At 43.0% G+C, this 17,863-nt stretch overlaps 1 protein-coding gene across 11 annotated transcripts in view; it reads left to right on the top strand.

Moving 5' to 3' along the window:
- Positions 1–17,863, top strand: part of LOC142402917 (myocyte-specific enhancer factor 2C-like) — a 96,795-nt gene that overhangs the window by 43,381 nt on the left and 35,551 nt on the right. For 4 of the 11 annotated variants that reach the window (XM_075488888.1, XM_075488884.1, XM_075488887.1 and 1 more), the window contains exons 3-5: positions 3,269–3,412; positions 6,726–6,912; positions 14,994–15,041. In XM_075488888.1, the coding sequence (XP_075345003.1) occupies positions 3,269–3,412; positions 6,726–6,912; positions 14,994–15,041 (379 nt within the window). Of the gene's footprint in view, positions 1–3,268; positions 3,413–3,474; positions 3,612–6,725; positions 6,913–14,993; positions 15,042–17,863 lie in introns of all 11 variants that reach the window. The other 7 variants (XM_075488891.1, XM_075488892.1, XM_075488889.1 and 4 more) reach the window with 3 other exon arrangements.

Genomic DNA, 17,863 nt, shown 5'->3' with positions numbered 1-17,863 from the left:
TCTCTTCAGGCTAATCTCTCAACCACTAGCTGTCCACTGCTGTCTTGGTGAAGGACGGATCAGAATTCTATGTCCTACAGAACTTTACAGGCTATGATCCATCCAACTATAAACCATGTGGCGGGGTCCATCCTACACCATGCAAACCTACCATGCCAATATTGACAATTGCATGAGAGGCACTACTCACTGCCGTGACCTTAGCACAATAGGTGCACCCAGCCTATAATGGCTGTGTGGCAATCGTGCCATGAAAACCCTCCCATGGAGGTGGGAGGGGACCTGCACACTCGGGCGAATAGTGCCTGGGATGCATGTTGAAGATGCCCTGCAACATCAGTGTGGCATTAAACCTTTGGTAAAACAAAGATCTGGATTTCGCTAGTTTGCCCAGGCCCTCCTTCCTTGGCTAGGGGTCTCCGAGCTTGAGAAAGTGATCGTCAATCTCTCTGCTACCCTGGAAACAACCGATGCCATCCAAGCACTGCAGCAAGAAGTCACTCAAGTATCACAGATTACCGTTCAAAAACATCTAGCCTTAGACTACTTGTTGGCCACGCAAGGTGGCATTTGTGCGTTAGTAAATACTACCTGCTGTGTCTCTGTCAACCAAGATCAACACATTGAGACCAACCTTAAGAAAATCCGTGAACAACTAAAGCCCTTGCATCAGGTGGCAACCGAAAATACTGATTGGGGAACTGGCAAATTATGGTCATGGCTTACCTATTTGTTCCCAGATCTCAGGGTAGCTGTCAAAAAGATTTTGGCTGTACTTTTTGTAATTATCTTGTTTATTGTCATTGTTTATGTTTTGTTTTGTATCAGCGGATGGGGTTGTAGATCTTCTTGTAAAGCATTTTCCCAGTCATGGTCAAGCCACTCCCTGACCCAGGTTGGGGGCCACTGGATATAAGCAAATTCCAATATCACCTAGCTTATTATATAGCTAATGACCCACCAAATAACACCCTAGCCTATAACTCCACATCAAGTGATGATTTGAGCAAATCAAGGGGTGGAAGTGACACCCTGCCCCTTGACTGACATCTGCAGCATAGGCGGGATGCCACCCACATTATCCATGTAAGGTATGATTCTCTCAAATTACATTACCATTGGTGGAGCCAAGGGGCGGTGTGACTCTTACCCACATTCAAAAGGCATTTGCATGATTGGCTGTTGCTGTCAGATGACCCGGATACTAAGTGTCCCTGACAGTCCGCCTGGAGCCATGGCATCACTTATGATCCTGTGTTGGCTATCAGTGATCGGGTGAGTTGCTGTATGGGCACGTTATTGCTCATCTTTCTTACTGCCTCAGTAAAGTTTGTTTTATAACATGTGGTCAGACTCCATTACTGTTTGGACCACAATCAGTAGGACTCTGTCAGTGACTTAGATGAGCTCAAGAAAAGGTCCCAAGACTACTGATCTGGGTTTCATGTCTGGGCAGCTTGATCCAATGGATCTTGAAAACAACATTTTATGTATTCTGTATCCAGATGACAACTGTTTTGTATTTATATGAAGAGATGAACATTAGCTGAGATTAGTTATTCAGATCTAAAAGGAAAAATTCACTTTTAATATATTGTATTTTATCTATTAAGTTTATAAAACAGCTGATTGCAAAGGCCTTCTTTATAATTGGTTTGTTTCAGGCTAGTAGTAGTAGAAATCATCCATGACACATTGTAGTCTGTCAGTTCTGTTAGCTAACATTTAAGAGATAAGAGAAAGAGAAAAGAGGGAATGGAAAAAAAGTGGAGAGACTCACTCAAGTTGTTTCAGCTTCTTAAGGTTTGATTCAAAAGGATTTATAATTTTGTCTGTGTCAGGAGTATCTCATGGGATTAGATGTGAAGTTTGTACTGATACAAAGTTTGAAAAGATCTACATTGAGTTGAAGCTAGCCTTCTGCAATTGCCTAGTTTTGTTTCAGAGGTCCACAACATGAGTTTGAAAGGTTCAGATCTCTTGGGACAGATGGCCATCACTTTGCTGGCTTGATGAAAATGTGAGGTTTGAGGGTTCTCCACAAGGAGAATAGGTTTTGCAGGAATAAGGGGGCTCTGTTCTTGTCTCAGCTAAAATATAGAAAGTGAACTCTGATCTTTAAAGATATAAATACAATATTACAGAAACAAAGTATGAAATTGTAATACTTGAGGGATTTAACAGTGATGAAATGGGCATTGCCATAAAGGAAATAATTAGCAAACGTACTTTTCCAGATGGAACAAAAAGCTCAAATGAGATGCAGCCATTCTGAGAAGTCAAAAAGAAACCAACTAGTGCTGCATGGAGCATCCCACACTAATCACATATCACAAGCATAGCCACTTAGCAACACAAGAGTGCTATGCAATCTATATGTTGTAGCTGAGACCACTCAGCCAGGTTTCAACTCAGAATTAACTGCAAACTTACTGATAATGTTTGTAGACAGCCAAATGGATTCTTTGAAGACTTTTTGACCTAGGAACTCTTAAAGCTAAATTTGAGGAAACCTACAATTACTCACTTTGTGTACTGGTGCTTATACTTGGACAGGCCACAAAGACTTGCTTCTCATTAACATTAAACATGAACATTGAAGTTCAGCACTGCACATTTGTGGCACTGTAACTGGGGTCAATGAAAAATAAACAACATGTCTAGAAGCTCTTAATCGTTATTTCACAGTCACATTAGCAACTCTCTCCTCTCCCTTGTCCTATCAAGAGCATACATTTAGGAGTGGCAGGGCACTGTTAGTGTCATCCCTTGTGTCCAGTTCAAAGGAGGAATTCAATTTAGCTACTGCTCCTTTTTCTTCTGTCAAGAACATGGATTCCTAAATCTGTTTTCAGGATTTTTTTATTTCTTTCTCCTGTGTCTGTCTTTAGAGTAAAGGAAAACACAGTGATATGCATCCTTGGCTATTAACATTTGAAATGCCTAAAATAAAGTGCATTCTAAGTGCCTTAACCCTTTAATGCTATCAGATATGGTGGGAGGGGTGTGCACTAGCACAGACGCTTTGCCAGATTGCTAGCTCCATTCTTTACTGATGGATTCCAATTTCAGAAGAAAGAAGTCTGTATGCTCCTCTCTTTGCCACTGGTAATTGGAGCCTTATAGCATCAATGTGGTGGATCTATAGCCAGTTTCTTTCCTTAAAGTACAGTATAAAACCTTCCACTGCTGGGCAGTTTGTGTTACTGTAACACTGCTGAGTCTTGCAGGCTGTCATGTACCGAACTTTCCAAATTATGTATTTCAGACATTGAGAAAGAAAGGACTTAATGGCTGTGACAGTCCAGACCCTGATGCAGATGATTCAGTAGGTCACAGCTCTGAGTCTGAGGACAAGTACAGGAAAAATGATGAAGATATTGATCTAATGATTAGCAGGCAAAGATTATGTGTAAGTACTCTGAGCTTCCTTTCATTTTTTTTACTTTTTGATATTTCTCTGAACCTGGCAAGCATTGAACAAGAAAGAAAGCAAAGGTTGTGAAAGCCCTGATCCTGACTCCTCTTACGCTCTCACCCCACGCACTGAAGAAAAATACAAAAAAATTAATGAAGAATTTGATAATATGATCAAGAACCATAAAATACTTGTAAGTACCAAAGGTTAGATGGCTGTCTGCTGACAACTGTTGCAGTAACAAACCATAACCCTTTCAGTTCTGGCTTTTTAAGGAAAACATTTCAGCTGCAAACAGTCTTTAATAGCACAATATATAATTAAATACTGTGGTCAGAAAAATTTACATAACATTTTTCTTCCAAGTCTCTGCCTCTGACACATATACAAAGTCTACTATAGGTGAAACCTACAGAAACAAGTGAATTATATATATACATTATATTCACTTGATTTACAGAACTGTTTTACCACACCACTTGCCCAAATTATATCTAAAAAAATAATGATGGAAATCTTTCTTTGTGGAAAGGCTAACAAACCCACAGAATACTTTTTTTGGTGATATAGAAAAAACAATGTAGAACTGAAATTCCTTTATATATAGTAATTAGTGCATTCTCTATATGCCATTTCAGTTCTTAAATGTTTCTGCCAAACTTAGTTGGAGCACTGAAGGGTTACAGCTACTTGCTCACTGCAGAGAAACAGGCTGCATGAGAGCCTAATGGTAGGATTCAGATATGTTTGTGTGTTGGGGTCATTTTACAGCTTTATCAGAGAATTTGCTTTGACCTCATCAGCATTTCTTTAATGCTTTAACAAGAGCTAAATTTTGTTTTAACCAAGTAAAAAATTTCTAACCATCAGTCATATGCCTTGCCAGATATCTAAGAGAAATAACTCTGCATGTGCTATTTTGTTTGCACAAGATGGAGGGGCAGGCTATTTTGTCATTATGCTTAAGATTAGATTTATAAAGCTGACAAACAGAACATGGAGGTTCTGTTTGACCCTTCTTCTGCATGGAAGAAAGATTAGCAAACCCAAAGATTTGCCCAGGTTCAAAGAAGCATCTGAATTTGCATAGATAACTGCTTGCTTTTAGAAGAGTTAGTGCAATTATTTGGATGTGTTAATCCCTCATTCCCACATGTAGGTTGTATGGTTAGCTACAAAAGAGGATGTCTGCATACCCAGAATGAGCAAAGTCTCTTCTGTAGTCCTAGTCAATTGTGTGTGCAAAATCTGATATCTAAGCTGAGAATACTTCTTAAGGATGCTCTGTCTCACACAGTATAAGTGTTCTTTATATTAATTCTCAGAAGAAAAATTTTCACGAGTTAATTAAAATTTGAAGAAGTTCACACATCTATGCCAAACATGTTTTTGCAAAAAATTAAATAATAAATATTTTTTCAGAGAGACCAGAATAGTACCAAATTTGACAAATGAGGATTTGGAATGGCTTGTTAAGAATGCTCAACATGTATATAAAACATCAGGGAAGTATACACGTATATTCCATCTTTCTTGCCTCCCTTTCCATTTGCTTCTTTTGTATAGCTGTTTTTCTCAACAAAAAAGTTTTAAAGCTGTCACCATGAATTTGGTTTTTCAGGGTGGAACTCAGTTCAATAAAGCAATGACTGCAACACTTTGGATGACTGTTATAAGCTGAAACACTTAACCCTTTTTCAAGTCAAAATCATACCAATTGCCATTCCTATCCTCTTTCAAGGATGACCTTTGGTTTGTTCAAACCAAGGCAACAGAATTTTCAATCATATAGGATTTAACCTAGTTACTTTTCCATCTTTAAAAACTGGGGGTTTGATGGTTCTTCAGATCCTTCATTGTCTGTCATGCTGCTTGGTTTTGTTCCAGCAAAGCAGCACATGTTATAACCACTTAAAGTCTTAATAAATGGGAAAAAAAAATTTAAAAATGGAAGAACTCATTCCTGGCTGGAAGTGAGTTCTGTCACCTTCTTTACCTCCATAAGTATTTGGGAAAAAAATGTCTTTTCTATAAAACTGAGAAAGATCTAGGAATTAGAAACAATACAGCTAATCTAAACATGGTACATCACTTTTGTCCTCCTAAAAATTAATGAAATTTCCTTCTAGTTGCTTTCATTAAATTTAACCTTTTGATGTCAAATTTAAAATCAGATATAGTCCTAGTCCAGCTATTAACTTGTCTCTTCTGGTTTCCTGAGCTGTGTTTTGGGTATAACTTCCTACCTTGCAGGGATCTTACAAGGTACAATTTATTATCTTTTTGTGAAATTGCTTCAGAGACACACTACAGAACTGCAAAATGTTAGCATTTCTTTTTATATAAGATAGGATATCCCTTTGAATACTTCACACACAGAGCTCAAAGTCTGTGTGCACCGGCAAGCTGCTTACCACAAAAGGAAGAATCAGTAGGTGTTGTCCCTTAATGCAATAGGAGCTCCTTCTCTTGGTGTAAGCCTAAATCTAATGGGCAAGATGGAGCTCAAAGCTAGTATATAATGTAAATTTGTAAATATAAGACATGATCCTTAACTTTACGAATCAGTATAGCTTCAGAGAAGTTATATTCATTTACTTTTGATCATCAAAAGGTAGCTAAGAAATCTGGAGGGAAGAAAACAAAACTGAACAGAAAGTCAACAAGTCAAGCCATTAAATCACTAACAAAATTTATAAAACAATGCAATGCCTGTGCCTGGTCTTGTAAGAGAACAAAGCTGCTGCCAAATGAAAATAAAATTAGCTTTTCCTCTTAAGAGCTAAGGCCAATAGTGTTTCCTCAGATAATTTTCTGGGGATAAGTATTTATATTGTTCTAAAACATCTGATAATAATTATACATTTATTTGTAATTTTCATAAGAGTGATGAAAGCAGAGGAGAGAAATAGTTCACTAGAAGGGAGCTATAAGTATCTCTGTCTCTAAACAGATGAAGGCCTGGTTGAAAAGGCATCAACAAACACCACCACCCCCCAAAAAAAGCCAAAGAATGGTATATATGTAAAGTTCTTGTATTTGCTACACGTCCCTGAGTAGAACTTTGTTTCTTTGTACAAGCTGCATTAAAGGAAGATGGAATCATGATTTTGAAAACCATATTTAAAAGCCTTGGTAACTCTGTTTAAAACTCTGTGGGTGACACTTATTGTCTCAGTGGGTGAGAGCTTAAATATTTTAACCACTAGCTACAAAATATTTGAACTAAATATGGAGTAACTATACTTGAAGATTGTTGTGTTTCTGTACTATTCTTGTCTTTATTTCCCCTTTTTTACTTGTACAGGCTGTTCCACCACCGAATTTTGAGATGCCAGTTTCTATCCCAGTGTCCAACCACAGCAATTTGGTATACAGTAACCCAATCAGCTTACTGGGTAACCCCAACCTTTTGCCACTGGCCCATCCTTCTTTACAAAGAAATAGCATGTCTCCTGGTGTGACACATCGGCCTCTGAGTGCAGGTAACACAGGTAGGCTCTGCTCAATCCCGTCCCTTTAAATGTTCTTTTCTATTGTCTGCTTGTGTGCCTTAGGTCACTTTAAACTGTACTCTGAGAAACAAGAACTCATAACAGTCATTTACCAGTCATAACAGTTTCCCAAAATTACTGCATTGAAAAATCAAAAGAAAAGCCAAAGAGGTTTCTATTCCCAATTGAGAAAATAATAAAAAAGCAATGTTCTAGAAAAAGCTGAATATTGAGTAAGATTAAAGGAAATCAATAAAGGATGAAAGGGCAGACAATTTGCTGTTTCATAAAAGGGCAGCTTGTCTACTTAATTCATGCAAGAACTCACTACACCATAAAACTTAAGAGGACAGGGAAGAATGTGTGGCCAATGCAAACAAGTTGAAGCAAGTAAAATAGACCACTTGTTAAATCAGCAGTCTAGTGGCTAAACACAGAATTTCTTATTTATGCATTCACAAGTTCCTTGATAGGTAAATGTTAGTTGAGCTCTGTACTTGAGTGCCTTGTATAGCAAGAGGCTATGCTCTGTACTAGTGATGATGAGGGGTCACCTCTGAACAGGATAAAGGGGGATTAGGTTCATTCAATCTGTCTGTCTGAAGCAACATCAACACCCTTAAGTATACAGTGTTCAAAGAACCATTTGAGGTCTCCAAGCACAAAGAGAAGTATTAAAAATCCTTGGAGTGAACGTCTATGAAAGTCTGAGAAAAATAAAATGAAAAGTTAGGCAAATAAGTATTACAGTGTCTGAATTAGGTTCTCTTACAGGAACTTTCAGTGTCTTCTGAGCCTATGTAGAAGCCTTTGCTTTTCAAACTAATACTGAACTAAATACAGTTTTCAAATGAAGGAATACTAGACATAACTTTCCAATATAATTATTTTTTCATATGCTGTGGAAGTATGGAAATAAACTAATGAAATGTTAGGTACTACATATTTTGTTTTTCCTCGAAAGGCAAATATCTTCTATGTGTATGTCGTGGTTTAGCCCCAGCCGGCAGCCAAGCACCACGCAGCCGCTCGCTCACTCCCCCCCCGATGGGATGGGGGAGAGAATCGGAAGAGCAAAAGTAAGAAAACTCGTGGGTTGAGATAATAACAGTTTAATAATTGGAACAAAATAATAGTAATAATAATAATGAATTATAATGAGAGGGAAAAAAAAACAATGAGAGAGAGAGAGAGGAACAAAACCCAAGGGAGGGAAAAAAGAGGGAAAGAAAAAAAAAAAAAATTACAACAGCTCACCACCCGCCGACCGACACCCAGCCAGTCCCCGAGCAATGATCGCTACCCCCCGGCCAACTCCCCCCAGTTTATATACTGGGCATGACATCATATGGTATGGAATAGCCCTTTGGTCAGTTTGGATCAACTATCCTGGCTGTGCCCCCTCCCATTTCTTGGGCACCTGGCAGAGCATGGGGAGCTGAAGGGGAAAGAATCCTTGACCAATGTAAACACCGCTTAGCGACAGCCAAAACATCAGCGTGTTATCAATATTATTCTTATACTAAAATCCAAAGCACAGCACTATACCGGCTACTAGGAAGAAAACTAACTCTATCCCAGCCGAAACCAGGACAGTATCCACCCCTTATTCTATACCATTTATGTCATGCCCAGGTTCTACCTTTTCTAATACAATTAATCACCACCACTTTTCCTGTCTCTTGGTATGTATATCTATATATGTACACACAGTTATCATTCCCTTGGTCTATGGGCCATCCTTCTAAAATGTTTATTAAGTTCATTTAGTCCATGACTTTGGGCTCCATCTGTCATAATAGTCCTTCATGGCAGAAGAGATGGTGTGTGGTGTTGGGTTGTTGCATGCTGAAGCCAGTTCTGGTTCCATCACCACTGCACTTTGCTTGCTTTCATCGAACTTCATTCTTCACTAATCTGGGTGATCCTTATTGAAATACCATTGATATGGTGTATAGTAATCATACAAGTGATGACACACAGTATTATATAGCAGTTAACATCATACCATTTAGTTCATTGGCTATTCTCACCCAAAATCAAATCCCCTTGAGGTACACAGCGGACTTCCCCATCCTTTCGCATTACCCACCAAGTGCACCCGGGTCCTTGAGCAAAAGCAATCCCACGAATGGGCTTGCCTTTGCCCGAGGCAGGAGTAACCCAGACTGTCTTCCCCAGCATGTTTTTTATGTGCACTACAGGGACCTTATCCCCTTCTAGGGGGATAAGTGCGTAAAAGTTTTGATTGGGCAGGGCCAGGTCGATTGACAGATCCTCTAGTGTTAACTAACCAGGTGGCCTTTGCTAAATGTGTATCCCAATGTTTGAACGTCCCACCACCCATTGCTCTCAGTGTAGTTTTAACAGTCCATTGTATCGTTCAATTTTCCCAGAGGCTGGTGCATGATAGGGGATGTGATATACCCACTCAATGCCATGCTCTTTGGCCCAGGTGTCTATGAGGTTGTTTTGGAAATGAGTCCCGTTGTCTGACTCAATTCTCTCTGGGGTGCCATGTCGCCATAGGACTTGCTTTTCAAGGCCCAAGATAGTGTTCCGGGCAGTGGCATGGGGCACAGGATACGTTTCCAGCCATCCGGTGGTTGCTTCCACCATGGTGAGCACATAGCGCTTGCCTTGGCGGGTTTGTGGGAGCGTGATATAATCGATCTGCCAGGCCTCCCCATATTTATATTTCAGCCATCGCCCTCCATACCACAGAGGCTTTAACAGCTTGGATTGTTTAATTGCAGCGCATGTTTCACATTCATGGATAACCTGTGCAATAGTGTCCATGGTTAAGTCCACCCCTCGCTCACGGGCCCATCTATATGTTGCATCTCTTCCTTGATGGCCTGAGGTGTCATGGGCCCATCGAGCTATAAAGAATTCACCCTTATGTTGCCAGTCCAGAGCCACTTGAGCCACTTCAATCTTAGCAGCCTGATCCACCTGCTGGTTGTTTTGATGTTCCTCAGTGGCCCGACTCTTGGGTACGTGAGCATCTACGTGACGTACTTTTACAACCAGGTTCTCTACTCGGGCAGCAATATCTTGCCACAGTGCTGCAGCCCAGATGGGTTTGCCTCTGCGCTGCCAATTGTTCTGCTTCCACTGCTGTAACCACCCCCACAGGGCATTTGCCACCATCCATGAGTCAGTATAGAGATAGAGCATTGGCCACTTTTCTCATTCAGCAATGTCTAAAGCCAGCTGAATGGCTTTAACTTCTGCAAATTGGCTTGATTCACCATCTCCTTCAGCAGTTTCTACCACTTGTCGTATAGGACTCCATACAGCAGCCTTCCATCTCCGATGCTTTCCTACAATACGACAGGACCCATCAGTGAACAGGGCATATTGCTTCTCATTTTCTGGTAGTTTATTGTACAGTGGGGCCTCCTCAGCACACGTCACCTCCTCCTCTGGCAATATTCCGAAATCTTTGCCTTCCGGCCAGTCCATGATTACTTCCAAGATTCCTGGGCGATTGGGGTTTCCTATCCGAGCCCGTTGTGTGATCAGTGCAACCCACTTATTCCACGTAGCATCAGTTGCATGATGTGTAGAGGGGACCCTCCCTTTGAACATCCAACCCAGCACCGGCAGTCGAGGTGCCAAGTGGAGTTGTGCTTCCGTACCAACCACTTCTGAAGCAGCTTGAACCCCTTCATATGCTGCCAATATCTCTTTTTCAGTTGGAGTATAGCGGGCCTCGGATCCTCTGTATCCCCGACTCCAAAACCCTAAGGGTCGACCTCGAGTTTCCCCTGGTGCTTTCTGCCAGAGGCTCCAGGTAGGGCCATTCTCCCCGGCTGCGGTGTAGAGCACATTTTTTACGTCTTGCCCTGCCCGGACTGGCCCAAGGGCTACTGCATGAACTATCTCCCGTTTAATTTGTTCAAAGGCTTGTCGTTGCTCAGGGCCCCATTTGAAATCGTTCTTCTTCCGGGTCACTTGGTAGAGAGGGCTTACGATCAGACTGTAATTTGGAATATGCATTCTCCAAAAACCCACAACGCCTAAGAAAGCTTGTGTTTCCTTTTTGCTAGTTGGTGGAGACATGGCTGTTATTTTGTTAATCACATCCATTGGGATCTGGCGACGTCCATCTTGCCATTTTATTCCTAAAAACTGGATTTCCTGTGCAGGTCCCTTGACCTTACTTTGTTTTATGGCAAAACCGGCTTTCAGGAGGATCTGGACTATTTTCTTCCCTTTCTCAAAAACTTCCTCTGCTGTATTGCCCCACACGATGATGTCATCAATATATTGCAGATGTTCTGGAGCTTCGCCCTGTTCCAATGCAGTCTGAATCAGTCCATGGCAAATGGTAGGGCTGTGTTTCCACCCCTGGGGCAGTCGATTCCAGGTGTACTGAACGCCCCTCCAAATGAAAGCAAACTGTGGCCTGCACTCTGCTGCCAAAGGGATTGAGAAAAACGCATTAGCAATATCATTTGTAGCATACCATTTGGCTGCTTTTGACTCCAGTTCGTATTGCAGTTCCAACATGTCCGGCACGGCAGCACTCAGCAGCGGCGTGACTTCATTCAGGCCACGATAGTCTACTGTTAGTCTCCACTCTCCATTAGACTTTCTCACTGGCCATATGGTACTGTACAAAGGTGAACGAGTCTTACTGATCACTCCTTGGCTCTCCAGTCGACGAATCAGCTCATGGATGGGAATCAGGGAGTCTCGGTTGGTACGATACTGCCTCCGGTGCACTGTTGTGGTAGCGATTGGCACCTGTTGTTCTTCAACCCTCAGCAACCCCACAACAGAAGGGTCTTCTGAAAGACCGGGTAAGGCAGACAGCTGTTTAATTTCTTCCGTCTCCAAGGCAGCTATACCAAAAGCCCACCGGTACCCTTTTGGGTCCTTGAAATACCCTCTCCTGAGGTAGTCTATGCCAAGGATGCATGGAGCCTCTGGGCCAGTCACAATGGGGTGCTTTTGCCACTCATTCCCAGTTAGGCTCACTTCGGCCTCCACTACAGTCAGTTGTTGGGATCCGCCTGTCACTCCACAAATACAGATGGGTTCTGCCCCTGTATAGCTTGATGGCATCAGGGTACACTGTGCACCGGTGTCTACAAGAGCTTTATACTCCTGTGGGTCTGATGTGCCAGGCCATCGAATCCACACAGTCCAGTAAACCCGGTTGTCCCTTTCCTCCACCTGGCTGGAGGCAGGGCCGCCCTAATCCTGGCCATAATATTCATTACCCTTTTCTTGTGTATATGAGTCAGGAATTTCTTCATTAAAATCAGGAGTAAAATCAGCCCTCTTACTCTGTCTGGGGAACTGTCCACTGGAAACCGGAGCAGCAATTTTCCTGGAAGAACTCCCTTTGGTGATTGTTTTTCCTTGCAACTCACGTACCCGTGCCTCTAGGGTGGAGGTAGGTTTTCCATCCCACTTCCTCATGTCCTCTCCGTGGTCACGCAAGTAAAACCATAGGGTGCCCCGTGGTGTGTACCCTCTATATCCTTTCTCTTGAGCAGAAGAACGCTGGCTCCGAATAGCTGAGACACTGGTCCGTATAGGTAGGGAGTAGGACAAATCCTCTTTGAACTGTCTGAACTCCTGGGACAGTTCCCGCACAGCTGAGACAAAGGAGGAAGAGATACTTTCTTCATATTCTCGGAGGTTACTAGCAGCTTCATTCACTGTTGGACCGTCTCGATCTTTCCAGGTCAGTATTGCCAGTGAGTTGGCACACGACGGTGGTGCGTTTCGTACCAACTTCCGCCACATGGGTCTTGTGCACTGGACCTCGTCTGGATCTATGGGTGACCGCACGTCATTCAGGTCACCATAAATCACTTCCAGCACAGCTAGTTCCCTCAGGTACTGGATACCTTTCTCCATGGTGGTCCATTTCCCAGAGCGGTATACAACATCTTCCTTGAAGGGATATCTCTCTCTTATAGCTGACAGGAGTCGCCTCCAGAGGCTGCGGGCTGGTTCCCCTTTTCCAATCGCTTTGTCAATGCCCCCTTCCCTAGAAAGGGATCCCAGCTGCTTGGCTTCCTTACCCTCTAATTCCAGGCTATTGGCCCGCTATCCCAGCATCGGAGCAGCCAGGTGACAATGTGCTCCCCTGGATGACGGCTGAAATCTTTTCGCATATCTCGCAGCTCACTCAGGGATAGGGATCGGGTAGTTTCGGTCTCATTTACGAGTTCTTCCTCTTCCTGTGATGGCCCTGCTCCTTCATCTTCCCTTTCTAAACGAGCTGACTTTCGCTTCCAGGATTTCTTTTTATGTATAGGGGCGACTGATACTGACACGGGTTCGTTCCCTGTTTGAACCGCAATGCTTGTAACAGAGTTGTCCGGAGCAGCTGCAGCCGCAGTGCCTGTCACAGGGGGAATCGGAACAGCCGCAGTGCCTGTCGCAGGGGGGGTTGGAGCAGCCGGAGTGCCTGTCGCAGGGGGGGCTGGAGCAGCCGCAGTGCCTGTCGTTTTGTCACCAGATCTTTGAGGGTTCTGAGTAGCGTTAAACAGGGCTCGGTAGGCATGGGCCAGACCCCAGCACATTGCAGCGATTTGTATCTCCTTAGAATTGCCAGAGTCACAGCATACTTTTTCCAAATATTCTACTAATTTTTCCGGATTCAGCACTTGTTCAGGGGTGAAGTTCCAAAACACTGGAGGTGCCCACCGCCCTAGGCATTTGCCCATGCTATTCCACACACCCTGCCACTCATAACTATCCAGCCTTGGGGCAGATCTCTGGATGATATTCTTAAATTGCTTACTAACCCTGGACAAGATCGAAACAATATTCCCAAACAATACCAATACAAGTATCTTAACTACCCAAGGTTGTTCAAAATACTGAAAAGTTATTGTAATGAAGGAGGAAGCATTGTAGAAGAAAGTAGTGAAGGTACAATTCTGCATTTCCTCCATAAAAAACCTCTCAGAGGAAGAAGTATAATTGCGAATTGTCTCCATAAGATGATACCTGACATACAGTAACGGTTTCAGTACAGCACTTAGATACCAAAATAAACACAAGGTCACTGTTTTAATAGCAAATCTCACAGGCAAAACATTACCAATTAAAGCAGACCACAGCAAACTGCTAAAACCAACACCGATCTTTAACATGTACGGCAAAGAAATGAGCATGGTGCAGATCAGGTAAACCGATGCTAGGAACAAACGAATCAATATCACGTCCCACAACTACTAACAGATCTAAATTCCTTAATACGCTCTGGTTAATCTGTTATTATCTCAAACCCTTCGTGCCCCACGTTGGGCGCCAAAAAGGACTGTCGTGGTTTAGCCCCAGCCGGCAGCCAAGCACCACGCAGCCGCTCGCTCACTCCCCCCCCGATGGGATGGGGGAGAGAATCGGAAGGGTAAAAGTAAGAAAACTCGTGGGTTGAGATAATAACAGTTTAATAATTGGAACAAAATAATAGTAATAATAATAATGAATTATAATGAGAGGGAAAAAAACAATGAGAGAGAGAGAGGAACAAAACCCAAGGGAGGGAAAAAAGAGGGAAAGAAAAAAAAAAAAAATTACAACCGCTCACCACCCGCCGACCGACACCCAGCCACTCCCCGAGCAATGATCGCTACCCCCCGGCCAACTCCCCCCAGTTTATATACTGGGCATGACATCATATGGTATGGAATAGCCCTTTGGTCAGTTTGGATCAACTATCCTGGCTGTGCCCCCTCCCATTTCTTGGGCACCTGGCAGAGCATGGGGAGCTGAAGGGGGGGAAGAATCCTTGACCAATGTAAACACCGCTTAGCGACAGCCAAAACATCAGCGTGTTATCAATATTATTCTCATACTAAAATCCAAAGCACAGCACTATACCGGCTACTAGAAAGAAAACTAACTCTATCCCAGCCGAAACCAGGACAGTGTAGCATTAAACATCATAATTTTATGACTGTGGTCCTGATCTGATGCCTGTTGGAGTCAGAGGAAAACAGAATTGGGTATTGGATCAAGCCATTTGAAGTTAGAGAAAATGTTTTGTGTATTTGCCTGTTATGTTTTATTGTACTCATTTGAAGTATTTTGTTTCAACCCCCTAGGTGGCCCGATGGGTGGGGACCTCACAACGGGCGCAGGCACCAGTGCAAGTAAAGAGAAAATAATTTGTTTAGCATTGTAATGGAACAAGGGACTTCCTCCAAAGGCTGAGTCCTAAAATAGCTCCATGTTGGAGGTGGGATATTAGAAAGTGCTGAGCATTGGCTTAGGTCCCCCAACTGGAAGGGTGGGAAGTGTTATCTGTGCTTCTCAGTAGGAAGAGACTGGTGTTCAGCACTATTGAAAATCTTGCACTTCACCTAATTCCATGTATACAAATGTCTGATTTCCTTCCTATTAGCCTTTCCATAAAAACTTTTGGGTCCATTATATAGCCCTGTTCAGTCAAAACTCCTACTGAGTCCAGTGGCTGAAATCCTGATCCTTTTGAAGTCAAAGATAGTTTTTCCATTGACTTTAGTGGAATCAGAGTTTGATTTTAGGAATTTAAGCTTAAGTAAAGATTGCAACATTGAGTCCCTCATTAGACTTCCATCTACTGAGCAGATTTCATTCCAAGCCTATGCTTAAGACTATTGCTAGTCAGCTGTTAGCATTTATTTAAATAATCAGTAATTAACTTAAGCTTAGTTTTAAGCATTTACTTAAGTGCTTTGGGACCCAATAGGGGAAGGATTTTCAAAATACACAGAGCAAAAGATTAGCCCCTTTAGTCCTATTCCCTTAGAAGTAATGAGAACTGTATTTGTTAAGGCCTGTGTTATCACAGAATTGTTTAGGTTGGAAGGGACCTCTGGAGGTCATCTTGTCCAACCCCTCTGCTCAAGCTGGCCACCTAGAGCCAGTTGCTCAGGACCGTGTCCAGTCAACTTTTGAATATCTCCAAGGATGGAGACTCCACAACCTCTCTGGGCAACCTGTTCCAGTGCTCAGTCACCCTCACAATAAAAAAGTGTTTTCTTGTGTTCAGATGGAATTTCCTATGTTTTAATTTGTTCCCATTGCCTCTTGTCCTGTCAGTGAGCACTACTGAGAAGAGTCTGGCTCCCTCTTCTTCATTCCTTCCCGTTGGGTATTTATATACATTGATAAGATCCTCATCGAGCCTTCTCCAGGCTAAACAGTCCCAGCTCTCTCAGCCTTTCTTCATAGGAGAGATGCTCCAGTCCCTTCATCATCTTCGTGGCCCTTCTCTGGACTCTCTCCAGTATGTCTATGTCTCTCTTGTATGGGGGAGCCCAGAACTGGACACAGGACTCCAGGTGTGGCCTCACCAGTGCTGAGTAGAGGGGAAGGAGCACCTCCCTCCACATGCTGGCAATACTTTGCCTAATGCAGCCCAGGATACCATTTGCCTTCTTTGCAGCAAGGGCACATTGCTGGCTCATGTTCAACTTGGTGTCCACCTGGACCTCCAGGGCCTTTTCTGCCAAGCTGCTTTCCATCTGGGCAACCCCCAGCATATATTGGTGCATGGGGTTGTTCCTCCCCTGGTGCAGGACTTGGCACTTCCCCTTGTTGAACTGCATGAGGTTCCTGCCAGCCCAATTCTCCAGCCTGCGGAGGTCCCTCTGAATGGCAGCACGACCCTCTGGCATATCAGCCACTCCTCCCAGTTTTGCATCATCAGCAAACTTGCTGAGGGTGCACTCTGTCCAAGTGTCCAGGCCATTAATGAAGATGTCAAACAGGACTGGAGTCAGCCCCTGGGGTACATTGCTAGTGACTGGCCTCCAACTAGACTTTGTGCCACTGATCACCACCCTCTGGGTCCAGTCATTCAGCCAGTTTTCCCATCCACTTCACTGTCCACTAATCTAGCCCATACTTTGTCATCTTGTCTGTGATGATGTTGTAGGTGACAGCATCAAAGGCTTTACTAAAGTTGAGTTAAACAACATCCACTGCTCTCCCCTCATTCACCAAGCTAGTCACCCTATTGTAGTAGGCTTTCAGGTTGGTCAAGCATGATTTCCTAAATCCATACAGACTACTCCCGATCACCTTCTTGTCCTTCATGTGTTTGGAAATGCTTTCCGGGAGGATTTTCTCCATCACCTTCCCAGGGACTGAGGTGAGGCTGATGGCCTGTAGTTCCCTGAATCTTCCTTCTTGCCCTTCTTGAAGATAGGAGTGACATTTAATCTCTTCCAGTCTTCAGGAACCTCTCCCAATCGCCATGGTTGTTCAAAGATTATCGAGAGTGGCCTCACAATGACATCAGCCAGTTCCCTCAGCACTCGTGGGTGCAACCTGTCAGGCCTCACGGACTTATATAGATCCAATCTGTTTAAGTGCTCCCTAACCTGCTCCTCCTCCACTGAGGGTAAGTCTTACTTGCTCCAGACTTTCACTCAGGTCTCAGGGGCCTGGGATTCCTGAAAGCCAGTTTTACTTGTAAAGACTGAGGCAAAGAAGGCATCGAGTACCGTGAACTACTGAGTACCTTGCTTTGATAAAAAGCAATGTTGTCAAAGTAATCCCTTCTGCTCAGTAAACTCAGTGGTTTGTTAGCAAGGTCAGCAATGTTACATTATTGCAAATACAGATTACAAATTACAATGGCACGATTATTGTTTCAGTTTGAGAAGTGAACACATGTTTGAAGAAAATAAACTCAGTAGGAAAACATGGAGCACATCCAATTTTACTGGGTTAACTGCTCTCAGAAAGAACTGTATAGAAAAACAGTTGGAAGATCCACTTTGTGCACAAAGATTGATATATATGCTGATTCTGACACTGTATCATAAAATTACTTCCTGGATAAATTGCTCTTCTTTCTTGGCTCTTCTTCAAGTCTAGGAGTTGATGTTTTAAGGAAAGTACCTACTAGTGGGAGATTCATGATAAAGCAATAACAACATGTCCTGGTTTCGGCTGGGATAGAGTTAATTTTCTTCCTAGTAGC

The sequence above is a fragment of the Mycteria americana genome, assembly GCF_035582795.1.
Source record: "Mycteria americana isolate JAX WOST 10 ecotype Jacksonville Zoo and Gardens chromosome Z unlocalized genomic scaffold, USCA_MyAme_1.0 Scaffold_18, whole genome shotgun sequence".
Taxonomy (NCBI): domain Eukaryota; kingdom Metazoa; phylum Chordata; class Aves; order Ciconiiformes; family Ciconiidae; genus Mycteria; species Mycteria americana.
Note: the sequence above shows the minus strand (reverse complement) of the source record. Positions and strands in the feature narration are given on the sequence as shown.